The 13883-nt window shown below is 36.8% G+C and overlaps 1 protein-coding gene across 2 annotated transcripts in view; it reads right to left on the bottom strand.

Annotated features, from left to right (window-relative positions):
• Positions 1 to 797: 797 nt before the first annotated feature.
• The window catches only part of PLS3 (plastin 3), a 90209-nt gene continuing 77123 nt past the window's right edge, over positions 798 to 13883 (bottom strand). For both annotated transcript variants that reach the window (XM_061137781.1, XM_061137782.1), the window contains 8 exons: positions 11414 to 11509; positions 7601 to 7796; positions 5971 to 6049; positions 5135 to 5249; positions 4814 to 4947; positions 3835 to 3958; positions 3504 to 3628; positions 798 to 2048 (listed from right to left, as the gene is read on the bottom strand). In XM_061137781.1, coding sequence (XP_060993764.1) covers positions 1916 to 2048; positions 3504 to 3628; positions 3835 to 3958; positions 4814 to 4947; positions 5135 to 5249; positions 5971 to 6049; positions 7601 to 7796; positions 11414 to 11509 — 1002 coding nt within the window. In that variant the 3' untranslated portion in view covers positions 798 to 1915. The remainder of the gene's footprint in view (positions 2049 to 3503; positions 3629 to 3834; positions 3959 to 4813; positions 4948 to 5134; positions 5250 to 5970; positions 6050 to 7600; positions 7797 to 11413; positions 11510 to 13883) is intronic.

Raw genomic sequence — 13883 nt, 5'->3', positions numbered from 1 at the left:
GTTAAAATAAACAACAGTTCGTCAACTAGAGATGATTTTGCCCCCACCTTGGAACATTTAGCTAGTTCTGGAGACATATTTGGTCTACACACTGGGGGTATGCTACTGACATCTAGTGGATAGAGGCCAGGAACACAGCTAAATGCCCTGCAATAATGCACAGGACAGCTCCCTCCCACCTCCAACAAAGAATTATCCAACCCAAAATGTCAATAGTGATGAGGCTAAGAAAACCTGTCATAAACCACTTCTCCTTCCTGGTTGTTCAGATCCCCATTGTTTTGACCTTCTGTATATCATAGAACAGGCTTCCTTGGTGGCTCAGCAGTAAAGAATCGCCTGCAATGCAGGAGTTGCAGGTTCTATCCCTGTGTCGGAAAGATCCCCTGGAGAAGGGAATGACAACCCACTCCAGTATTCTTGCTTGGAGAATCCCCTGGACAGAGGAGCCTGGCGGGCTACAGTCCGTAGGATTGCAAAGAGTCGGACAAGACTGAAGTGACTGAGCACGCAGGCAAACACATATGTCATTACTGAACACTGAAAAGATTGAGTGACATGGAAAAGAAAGAAAAAGGGAGAAACTGGATAAGGAAATTTTGGTAAGTTGGAGAAAACCATCTGACCTCATTGATGATTATAACCTTAATCTGTCCATCCATGTAATTCAGCTCCAAAAACATAAATTTCACAAACATCATTTTATAAAGTATACCAGAAAATGAGTTAGAATATTGGAGAAAAAAATCTGGCAAACATTATAGGCATACTACGAAGGGACAGAGGCGTGAAGAGACTAATTATGTAAATGCCTTTATTTGAACTAATACATTGCTACCAGATTACAATACTTTTCAGAGTTAGAGTAACATTATGATCTTAAAAACTATAGCAAACAGCTTGACAAAGCAAGAGTACATTAGAATACATTAAGTCCTACATATATGTCTATTTTTTAGTGACCACATCTCCTTACCTTAGGTGTAAAATTAGAAAATTTAATATACACTTAGCATACTTGGCCTACCATATCCTTCCTAAATTCTGAGCCCACTCTCTCTTCAAAAGTGTCATATTCAACAGTATTTTAAATCTAAAGAGAGAGTTTGATGGTACATGTTTTAAAACAAATAAGCATATATTGAACCAAGTGTTTCAGGACAAAATATGTCAAGTGTTTACAGCTTTAGTGTGAGAGGGAAGATGGAAATTCAAGGTACATTTCCCTCTACCTATAATGTATGTTTTTTACTTACTTGAAGACCCCTTAAAAAAAAGTAGCAAAATCAGCAGTCTTATTTAATGTAATCAAAATATTCTTAAATGTACAAAAAAGGATCATGTAGAAAGAATACTGTAAAAAGATACTGATTTTAAGAATAAAAGAATATGAAAAGCTTCTATTACATTCTGCACAGCCAGTTACTTCTGTCAATTTTCAGTACTAGAAAGATAAGCAAAGGATACTCATATACAAATACCCTCTGACCACAGTTCTTGAATAAGAACTAGCATACTGAATGGAAAGCAAATTATTGTATAATACCAATAATATTCATATTCAATCATCTAAGCAAGTCCCAGGAGGCGGACATTCTAAGAGGAAAACAGATACATAGAAATACGTACAGCAATGGGAAATGTCAAGGGCAGCAATCTAGGAGTGAGTAAATGATTTGACTATGGGCACATTTCAGGTGGGCCTGACAAATCCACCTTGACTATGGGAAAGAGGAGATGTTGTTACTAAAACTCTTTCACCTGAGGGCTCCCATGATGAGCTTAGTCTTGTTAAAACTAAAAAGTCCTTTCAATAACCAATAGTTTCTTAAGCCATGAGCACTTCAGCCAGAAATTGCTGTACTGCTAATCATGCACCTGGGAGCAAGGTTGTTTTTTATTCAAATTGGTTATTTTACACTCTCTTCATACCCCTGCCCATCAAGCATGCAAACACAGTCATGACCATCTTGGGCTTTACTTCCACAAGGTCTTCTGGGAGAGCATACACCCTGGCTCCAATTCTTCTAGCCATTGACACTGCATACCTATTTTTTGGAGCAAACAAAAATTGAGGTTCATTTCTGGTTAGTCAAGGGCACAACATGAGGCAACTATTTCCTCTCATATACTCAATTGTCTGGGATACAAAACTTCTACAGCAAGAGTTCAAATCAGAATGACTTCATTTTTCATTGTTTTCTCTTTTATTTTGTGAGGTTACTCATAAGTGATATCAGAGTTTTTTAGCTCTACTATTTGGGGCTGACAATATTTATTCACTCCTTTTCTACAATGTAAAATGAGAGCAATTTAGGAGCACTGATATGAAAAAACATTTTTCCAGAATATGTGTGTGTGTGTGTGTGTGTGTGTATACACACCCAGATGTTGAAAATATGTATATATACTCAGATGTTGATATTCTCATTGAGCATGAAATAAGATAACAGTGGCTATAATGAGATCTTAGAGACACAGTGGAAAACTGTGCCAGATGCAAAATACAATTTCATAGATGCAGTGAATACTTCCAAATATTCAAGGGAAGAGACAGAGTCTATATGGTACATGTCAGAGTGGCTGAAGCAAGGAATGAAAAGGATAGAGAAGGGAAAGGAGTTAAGAACTGACAAGTCCAGCTGAGGAAATTTGCAGGAGCACCCCTCAATTAATACACAAGGCGTTTCTAGGTGTTTTGTAACATGAATCTTTAAATATGATCAAGTTTCTGGAAAAAGAAGTTTGAAGAGCTCTCTATGAATCTTTATCATATTATGCTGCAAAATTTTTTTTTTCAAGGAGGGAAGAAATGATTTGACACAGTATGTGATGCCAAAATGAAGTTTTGCAGTAATGCTTCTTAGCTATCTTGTGAAGTCCTGTTGGGAGCTGATTTTCAGTGTATACTAGGAAAGCTTTCACGGGTTGCCCATGAAAGCAGATCACAGTCCAGGTCTCTGGAGAAGAAGGGAAGAGGCAGGTGGAAAAGACCTTCTCAATATTGTCAAAATGCAGGAAACTTTCAAGGCACGGTTTCAGCTGAGGGTTTAGCATCCTGCCCAATTAAGGGACGAAGATAATAAACTCAATGTACGTAGTAAGGTGGGCTATGCACAGTAAGTTTTTAAAACGTTTGAAGAGTGCAACAAAAGAAAACCCTATCAAAGGCATGCTTATCCTTTGCCCATTTTCCCCTTGTTTTAAATTTGCAGCTAAGTTGCTTTAACACATACATTATTTCTATAACCTACAAACCAGTGGCTGACTGAGCACCTACCTACTAGGTCAGGTGCAACAATGCTAGGCTCTTATGTAGTTTACTCATTTCAAAATCTCCAAGGTAAGTATTATTGCTCCCATTTTATGGATGAGGAATCTGAGGCTAGAAGACATTTCCCCCAGCTGACACCATTCTTAAGTGGCAGAACCTGAATGATAATGCAGATCTGCCTGCCTACAATGCCTATGCCCTTATCAGGATATTTGGCAGCATCCCTTACTTGGCATTATTGTGCTTGTCATCTTCTGTCAGAGTGCCACTCTTAACAAGGTCGTAGTTTATGCAGCCTGGCTGGATGGCATCAATCAAATCCACAACTGCCAAACTGGAGCTGATCGTCTTATCCTAGAGTAAATACATTTGAGAATTTCCATGTGTACAAATTAATGCACAATCACTTATATAAAGCTGTCAAAAACAAAGTCTAGTGAATTAAAAAAGAATCATGTTGTTAGCCCCACAACGATCTCACTCACAAAGAAACCAAAGGCTAGCCTTCTAAACTTTCTATAGCAAACATAACGTTTAATAGTCAGACATGGAATTCTTACCTTAAAACTCTGAATGGAGGTTGATTTCCCTGCTTCATTCAATGTTCTGTTCACCCAGCTTACAATGATGTCATCATTAGCTTTCTGACCATCACCAAGATCTTCCAGGACATTGAGGGTATATCTAAATGAAGCAGCAGAAGAAACAGGTAACTAATGAGAAGCTACTGTATAGCATAGGGAACTCTACTCAATGCTCTGTGGTGATCTAAATCAGAAGGAAATCTGAAAAAGACGAGATATATTTAAACACATAGCTGATTCACTTTGCTGTATGGCAGAAACTAACACAACATTGTAAAGCAACTAAACACCAATAAAAATTAATTTTAAAAAAAAACAGCAGAACACGTTCCGTTCTAGTTTATTAGAAAAAATACAAATATTAGAAAGATGCTTTATCTTTCATTTATTTTCCTTAGGTTTGAGAGATTAAAGAAAAGATTTCACAAGAAGACATTCACACTATATGAAAAAAAAAAAAAGAATTTCAAGTAGTAGTGACTTGCCATTGAGCTGCTTTTTGCACTGGTGGCAGGAAGAGTAAAAGTTCACCAGTCTACTGCAGGCTCACTTTGTACTAGGCCAACCCATGGTAACGACTTAAAGTAAGCTGTGCTTTGGCTGGTACCCAGTTATAATGAATTGCTTTTTAGCATTACAGTTAAGAGATCTTCTTTCTCAAATGTATACATGTTCATAATTTTTGCTGTTTTTATTCACCAACACAAAATGAGGCTCAGGTCTGTGTCAGGCATATTATGAAAAAAGGGAAATATTCACAGTTCTGCTGCCTCACTTTCAAGAAGGCATTTCCCATTGACCATCTAACATATATTCATTACTTAAGCTCACTTCAGAGTCTAAACACAAAAATTTCAAAGGTGTAGTCATTGATACGTTTTCTTAGAAGTAGTGAAGACTAGATCACAGACCTGTATGATAGTGAAGCTTAAGCAGTTAAAATTGTGTACCATACCTTCTCATCAGCTGCCAGACCAAAGCTAAAGTCAGGGTTTGATTTCCATCATTCAGGTCTTGCCCTCCAATGCCAACCAGGGAGAATTTGGCAGGATGCTTCCCTAATTCAACAGCATAGTTGCAATTTTCTAGCTGCAAACAAACAAAAGCAAATGTTTAAAGATTTTCACTTGTTTAATCTGTATATGCACGTGTGCACAAAGTAAGACACAGTTTCTGTCCTCAAGAAGCTCAGAGTCAAAGAGTTTCCCAAACAAAAGAAACAAATTGAGAATAAAAACAGTCTGTAACAAATATGTGCAGCAACTTAATTAACTACCTTTTTCATGTTGGCTCCAAGTTTCGGGTATGGAGGTTTATTCACCTTACTCCAGTCAACAGGAACTTTAATTCGTTCATATAGCTGTAAGATTACCAGGGCATCTTGCAGGTCACTGATGATTTAAAAAGAGTTTGATCAGTGTTTTCAGAGAGCAGAGCCTGTTTCCTTAAAAACAAGGACACTACACTGTCAAAAGACTCATGCATTTTATTAATCTGTGCTAAAAATAGAGCTAACACCATCCAATTCACTTAAAAGTAGTTATTGAGAGCTTATTGTTTACAAAGAACTGTTCTAGGAGCTGGGCTCACAGGAGAAAAATCCCAGGCCTTTAGAGTCGGAGAAAGAAAGAGAATAAACAAGTATATGGATAAATGGGTTAGGGGAATGTATTTAATTGCTATGAAAAACAAAAAGAACGAGGTTAGGAGTTAGGGAGTGATAGGTGGTGGTTAGGATCTGAATCAGTGGCTTGAATATAGCAAGGGAATAAGGCATTTGATGTGGAAAAGAACATTCCAGGCTGAGAGAACAGTGAGCACAAAGAGCTCAAGGCACCATGGATGGTCTACTTAATGTACTCTCTGGTCTCCATTTCAAAATATAAAGTCTCTGTTCCCTAGGGTGTTAGAAAGATATTTACACATTCTTTCACTTAATGACCATGTAACGTCTGGGCTTTTGTGTATTTGGGAAATGATAATGGAAGTCACCACATTTTCCAATAAAGTAATGGCTACAAACTAACATTTAGAAAAGGTTTAGAGCTATAATTATTTATGCAGCATCCATTCATGATGTTCAAAACTTTATAATAGCATTGGAAGGCTTACGCATAGAGATGGTTTACATGGGGATTAACACCAAGAGAGTTCATCCAGTTACGGAAGGTTCTTTCTTCACGAGTTTCTCCTATTAAAAATATTCACAGTATTTATATAATCATTAAACACCTTGCATATGTACATATAACATCAACCCACAATTAGATTATTTTATTTTTTTTCAGATCTAGAGGTTTTCTCCAATATGAATCATCAAGCAGTCTCTCTGAATACATTCTCTCTTGTTTTCTAAATTGGATGACTTTATTTTAAAAGTAAAAATATAACCTTATTATAACCAGCTAAGAGGTATAGGAACTTTTTATAATCTCTTCTCCATCTCATCCTTCTCCAGTATCTCCCCAAATCCCCATACTTCTAAAGTAACTGATATTATCGGTTTAGTTTTTATTAGAAACATTTGCCATGGTCACACAAACCTCTATACTCACATTAATTTACATCTTCTCTCTACCCATTTAAAAATATTGATACTAAGTTACATATATGAACTTTTTTTACATGCCTATATTAGAGCAACAAATTATTTGAAACTTCAAAAGCATAAAATTTAAAGATTTTATAGTAATCCTAGTATATATGCAATAAGCTGCTAATTGAGAGTTGAAAGTATTAGTTGCTAAGTTGTGTCCAGCTCTTTGCGACCCCATGGACTGTAGCCTGCCAGAATCCTCTGTCCATGGATTTCTCAGGCAAGAACACTGGAGTGGGTAGCCATTCCCTTCTCTAGGGGATCTTCCCAACCCAGGGATTGAACCCAGGTCTCCTGCACTGCAGGCAGATTCTTTACCATCTGATTTCATAATAATGCTAGTGGATATGCAATGAGCTACTAATTACATTTGTTAATTTTTAAGTACTATACTTCATGCATATATAATCTGGCAAAGGTATACTCTGCCTTTCCCAAATTAAATGAATATTTACATGCATTATTATTTTTTGAGTAGGTTAAAGGTGAAAGGAACTGAGAGCAGTTTCAGTTAGTCTCACTGTGGAAGAATGAAACAATAATGCAGATTTATATAGGTCAAATTTTATGCACATGTGCATTTTTTTGGAGGGAAGTTTAAAAATAAGTGACCTAAATATAAAATATTAAAATAAAACATTGGTTTACTAAGTGGCCTTATACTAAGTGATCCTAGGCTAGCTTACTTTAAAAGTTCCCAGACTTTCTTGGTGGTACAGTGTATAAAAGTCCTCCTGCCAAAGCAGGGGACACAGGTTCGATCCCTGGTCTGGGAAGATTCCATATACCGTGGGGTAATGAAGCCCAACTACTAAACCTACACTCCTCAACAAGAGAAGCCACCCCAATGAGAAGGCTGAGCACCACAACAAAGAGTAGCCTCTGGGTGCAGCAACTAGCGAAAGCTGTCATGCAGCAACAAAGACCCAGAGCAGCCAAAAATAAGTAAATTAAAATAAAAGTTCCCTTGTTATCATCCCTTTCTATCAGTTGCCACTTATTACTCAGCCCTTGGGACTACTTCTAGTAGACAGTTGCTAAAGGAAAATGGATAAGGAAACTTATTAAATCAAGATTATGAAATCATCATGGCCTATGTATTTCCACTGTGTAGTCCCAAACATAATTTAAGAAACCTTTAGTTACCTTCTAATAGAGTCCAATCAATATCTTGGTTCTCTGGCTTAGTGAGTGCTGGGTATTTATTAAACAGGTTAGCCACAAAGGCTAAGTTCAGTTTAGGGTTCCCACTGACAACATCAGCTGGAGTAACAAACTGTCTGCAACCTAATTTATCTGCTTGTTGAAGCATACTCTCAGCTCTCTTCAAATCATCTGTTTCCTGTTGAAGTAAAATAAGAAGACATTTTTCTTTCAAAGGTATTACTAAAAATATAGAAACTTTGCCCTACAATGATAGGCTGGGTATACAATTCTATTTTCTCTTAGCCAACACATGATACTTATATTACTATTTTGAATGCAAAAAAAAAAAATGTTGGCTGTGCTGGATATGCAGTACCTTGAAAATACCCTAGATGGCACAGATCATGTATCTAAGGACAGAATAGATTTCACTCAACTGAGATCACTTCTCTCATGCCAAAATTTATTAAGAAAAAAGTGAAACCTGTTCAGATTTTAAATTTAAGCCCTAAAGAGGGTGTAAGGCTGAAAAATATGAAGGAATTATGAAGAAATTTTTTTAAGATAATAATCAAGGATACCAGGCTCCAATAATTCTGAGGTTTAAATTGCATATTTCAAATTATCATCTTTCTCAAACTATTTTTTGTTTTTACTTTTCCATCCAGGAAGCAACGTTGTCTATTTCTGTGTAAAATACTTACTTTCAACTAATTCCTAGGACTCCTAACTTCTTTGTTTTGTCTTCTCCTCCACCCCAACTTCTTTCCTTTTGGAAAGATGCATGCTGATTTCTTGACTACCATACAGTTTGGTGAGGATTATAAGTTATAGATCTGATAATTTCAGACCAAATTAAAGACAGTTTCCCAAGTGCTCACCATTCCCACCTCCCCATAATAAAAGTCAAAAACCTGGAGCTGCAGGAGGAACAATTGCTTTTGGATTACTCGTTTCTAGTGACCTGCCCTCTCCAGACTTCTCTTGGCAGCTACTATAGACATGGCCACCCCAGTATGCCTTAGGGTAAATGTAGCTCTTCTGGAAAACAGTTTCAGGTAAGAAGGGATTTTTATAATAAGGGGGAAATAAGAGATAAAGGAAATGTGAGAAATGTTACTTATAAACCAACACAGTTCAGATTCTATAATTTGAGAGTCTTAACTCAGTCTTTAATGGGTGATGCTATCTTTACTTTTTTCATCTCCAGTGAGATGCCTCAATCATCTAGGTCTCTAGAAGAATGGGTATTTACTGTGTTACCCTTCACTGTTACCATTGCAGAGCAATCAGTAACCACCAGCAGATGGGCCATTGACTGGGATTCAGCCTTGGGGATTCTCCATGAGCCTAGTGAGTTCATCTCATAGAGCCTATTCTATTTCTTTTAATCTGTCACTTGTTACTTTAATACTTCTGGTTTGTGCTATTTACTGTCTTTATTTTTAAATCCCGTATTTTTTTAATCATCTTGGCATTCTTAAACAAAAAGCATTAATAATATTGGAGTAGAATGAAACACTGAAATAGCAACAATTTTAAAAAATTAGGATACAGAATAATGAAACAAAAAATAATCAAATAAATATATATATATATGCCCAAAACAACTTCAGCCCATACCTCACATCATATTTTAAAAAAAAAGTTAACCTTCAATACACACACACATGTAAATGTATGAACCCAAAACTATAAATATAAAACTAAATATAAAACCCCAACTATAAAACCTCTAAGAAGAGACATAAGAAGAAATGTTTGTGACCTTGTGTTAGGCTAAAATTTCTTAGATACAACATCAAAAGCATGATTTGTAAATCTGGCTTTGTCCAAATTAAACAATGTCTGTTCTTGGAAAAACACTGGGACTAAGTATCTGCAAATCACATATCCAATCAAGGACTTTTATCCAAAATATGTAAACCACTCAAAACTTGATAAGTAAACAAACAGTGCAATTAAAATAGGTAAAGTATTTAAACAAAGATGTATAGACAGCAAATAACTACATGAAAAGATGTTCAACATCATTTGTCATTAGGGAAATGCAAACTAAAATCACAATGAGACACCTCTACCACTGTTAAAATTCTTAATGTTTAAACTAACCACATTAAAGTGTCAGTGAGCATGTGGATGAACTGGAACCTTCATGTGCTACTGGTAGCAATGTGCAATGGTACAACCATTTTGGAAAACAACTTGGCAGCTGCTTAGAAAAGTTAAATGCACATATACCATTACCCAGCCATTCCACTCCTAGGTATTTACCAAAGATAAATGAATGCATAAACTCACACACTTGTATATGAATGTTCAAAGCAGCTGTATTTGTAATAGACCCAAACTGGAAACAATCCAAATGTTCATCACAGTGAATGGATAACAAATTATAGCATATTCATCCACTGGAATATTATTCAGCAACAAAAAAGGAATGAATTTCTGATATATGTAATAACACAGATGAATCTCAAAATAATAATGCTGAAAGAAGCTTGATTAAAAAAAAGAGCACCTATTATATGATTCCATAAATTTTCAAAAATTCAAACTAAATTGAAAGAAAGCAAATAAGTGGTTGCCTAGAATGGAGGAGTCTGGGGGCAGAGAGGAATCACAAAGGATCATGAGGAAACTGGATGTTACGATGGAGATATAGATCCCTAAAGAAGATATAAGACTGACAAAGATAAAGGACACTGAAAAACAAGGGAAAAGCATGATGAAAGACTCAACAGTAAAATGAGTGTGTGGACAGAGCAGTACGAAATTGCCCTGGCTAGAAGAGATGGAGCAAGATGGTGTAGCAGGGCTTCACATGCTCAGCAGAACATTTCAGACTGAACTCTTGAGTCAATGGGGAATCCTTAAAGGATTCTGAGGAGGATAGAGACAATGAAGGAGTGCTTTAAGATCAACCAGGCAGACATGACTAGAGAAGAGCTGTATCAGAATCAGAATCAGTACACTGGTATTATCTACCTAGGCATAAGATCACCTGGCTAGTCATCCCAGAGAGCTTCCTTCACGCACAGAAGGGCCCCTCATTTGTACCAAAAGTGACCTGAAGTGAAGAATTTCACATTTAAAAACAGACAGAAATACAAGTACTACAAGTCAGTGACAAATTCAGTTCTGGTAAGGGCAGCATAAAAGGTTTAGCAAGTGTAATCTACTCAATCCTGAAGTGGATATGAAATATGCTAGAAATGTGTATTTTTTAAAAATCAGTAGAATCCATTCCATATCTAATGAATACAAAAAACAACAGGATCCTAGAAAGTTGAGACTCATAGTCTAGGCCAACTTGTTACTTCATGTATGAACAAAGGAACTTGTCCAAGGTCATTGAGCAAATAAGTGATGTAACAAGGGAACATGGTCTGTGACAGTAATTCACCAAATTGGATTTCAGGGATCAGGAGTTTGTAAACACATTCACATTACTCTCAACATAAGAATATTACAGATGCACATATGAATATGTTTTCATTAAATCTATCATTGTGATTGTAATCCAAAAACTCAGAAAAGGTTAGCCTCTAGTGCTTATTTCCCCACACTTACTCTGAATATTTTATGCCATCCATACAAATCAACACCACCATAACTAAAGAACTCACTAATAAACTATTAACATAAATCAAAGCTGATCTTTCTGTCTATAAATTACATCTACAGTAATAAAATTTAAGATAATACTTAAAACTGCCAACATCATAACATACAATTATAAGCATTCTTATTATTTATAAGAAATTGACAATTTTGTAAGCTTGTAGAATTCACAAGAACACCTATACTTACGTTGAAACCTGACATGTTAATATCTATCCGTGGTTCACCTTCCTTTTGTCCTTTTGGTGCAATTTGATTGAGAAGATGAAAATAGGCTTTGGAATCCTAAAAATGAATTGCAAATATCAGTGAGATCACATTTACAAAGCATAAATATGTCCTATTGTCCCATGTGTGGAAGGATATTTGCATTGGATTTTGTAAGAATGTGACACAAATCTCTATCTTCTAATTCAACAGTTTCTTTTCCCAGAAAAGTCCACCTATCTGGCCTTATGTCTGCCTTGAATACGGATGAACTGGATTTTGTCATGACTTTATAATTTATTGAAATCATCAATACAATAATGCTAGAAAACATAGAACTAGTTCTGTACCTTCACTGAGTTACTGAAGTCAATAAGCTTGACAGATAAAACAAGCACGAGAAACAAGTAGGATAGGAGAAATCCAGGAAGCATAGGGAAAGAGAAAATAAACAGGTTATATCATGATAAAGCATAATATGTATATACCATAACCTATAGAGAAGAGATTAGTTGTGCTAACAATGCATTAAATTATAAATTGAAATGACAAAAATTTTAAAATGAGTTCTACTTGAGGTGGTGAAATAACAGTAAACCCTTAATCATCTGAATATATTTAACCAAATGAGCTTCTCTTTGTTTTAAGCCCTTGACCTCTTTCAACACTTGAACACTTTTACTTGGAATCCCAATACCTAAAACAAAAATGGCATTGCTTATATGGGATGTGGGCTGGGTGAATTTAGGCTGTGTGGATGCTACACAGAACAAAACCTGAAAATCACTGTATTAGTGTAAACATTTAATGAGGGTCTTCAACACACATATCAAGTACGATTCTGCCTCTCTGGAATACCAGAGGACAGGAACTGGAGTGAAGCTTCTTTATCATGTTGAGGCAAGACATACATGGGCCCCAGGCTGAACAGTTTCTCCCCTGTGGACAGAAACTCCATAATATTAATAGCAGAAACCATAAAAGCTGGATGATGGAGCAGGCTGGGCCCTGCCCAGATAAGAGATAGAAGAGGGAGGATCATGGTGATTTTGGGTAGCCTCAGTCCACAGTGCCTTGAAGCAGGGCGTTGGTTCCCAGCCAGAAATTGAGGTGATGCCCCCTCCCTTTTGACCTCCATTGAGCCTTTCTGTGCGTGTGTAGTCAGGAAGGTCTCCTTGACTTTAAGAATGAGGAATATATGGTCTTTTATCTCTTATCTGGGCAAGGCCCAGCCTCCTCCATCATCCAGCTTTTATGGAGTTTCTGCTATTATAGAATTTCTGTCCACAGGGGAGAAACTCTTCAGCCTGGATCCATGTATCTCCTGTTTCAAGCTCATAGTAAGTGATGTCAACCTACCCATAGGCCTCTTCACTAGACTCCATCTTGGCTAAGAGATACATGTGCACACATGGGAGGATCCTGAGATAAACCAAATAAGGACTCAGAACCAGACAAAGCAAGATGACTGGCCAAAGGAAACCCAGAAGAAATGCTCTATGAAAGTGACTTAAACCACCACAAGGGTGCAACTGTCTCTCTGAGCCCACCTGTGTGAGTCTATTTACATATACTCTTTCTTCCTAATAAACACTTGTTTTACTCATCTTGATCTCTATGTGGAAATTCACTTCTATACAGCTGATGGGCCAGGGCCTTGGTCCCACTGGTCCTTGGTGGTCTAGTGGCTAGGATTCAGTTCTTTCACTGCTGTAGGCTGACCTCAATCTCTGGCTGGGAACAGAATCTCTGCTTCAAACTGCTATAGGCCAAGGCCACCTGAGATCAGGGTTACATCTGAAGATCATTTTCCCAGCTTTGGAAGTTTTCTATTCCTGGGCCTTGACAGTCCAAACAGATGATAAAGGAATGTTTCTCATGGTAACTCCTATGGATTGTGTACATCCTAATCCTGCAGGGAAGTTGCTGAATGTGGAGATGGCCAGGTGTAAGCTCTGACCTGCCAAGTACAGATCTCTGGGAGAGGCCTAGAAAGCTGTATCTTCAATGAGTCAACTATGTATGTTTGATACACTTGCCAGAAATTATTCTAAGAATGGGGAGAATCAGGTGACAGTGAAAGCCACTGCAGAGCAATTCATGGAATGCAAACCCAGATCTTACCATTAGTGGAACAGGGGTTATCTCCTAAGGAGTAGCGCATTACAGTTGTGAAAGTGCTTTCACTTACAACTATCTACTAAAGGTACAGAAAGAATTTGTATGTGCCTTCTCCCTATGCACTTGAGAAAGACAGGTAAAGAGTAGACCCCAAAGTCTGTAACTTACTATCTGAAAAGGGGCTTTAGGTGAAAATTTGAACTTGAACATAAATTGGAAGTTCCTTTTCACATTACCCAGCAATCCTCTGCTTTTTAAAAATATTAAAAGCAGAATATGTTTTTAAAAAATATCAAAGGAGAATTTTTAAAATATTCATTTAAAAATAAGA

The sequence above is a fragment of the Dama dama genome, chromosome X, assembly GCF_033118175.1.
Source record: "Dama dama isolate Ldn47 chromosome X, ASM3311817v1, whole genome shotgun sequence".
In the NCBI taxonomy this organism is placed as follows: Eukaryota; Metazoa; Chordata; class Mammalia; order Artiodactyla; family Cervidae; genus Dama; species Dama dama.
This window is presented reverse-complemented; position numbering and strand designations above follow the sequence as displayed.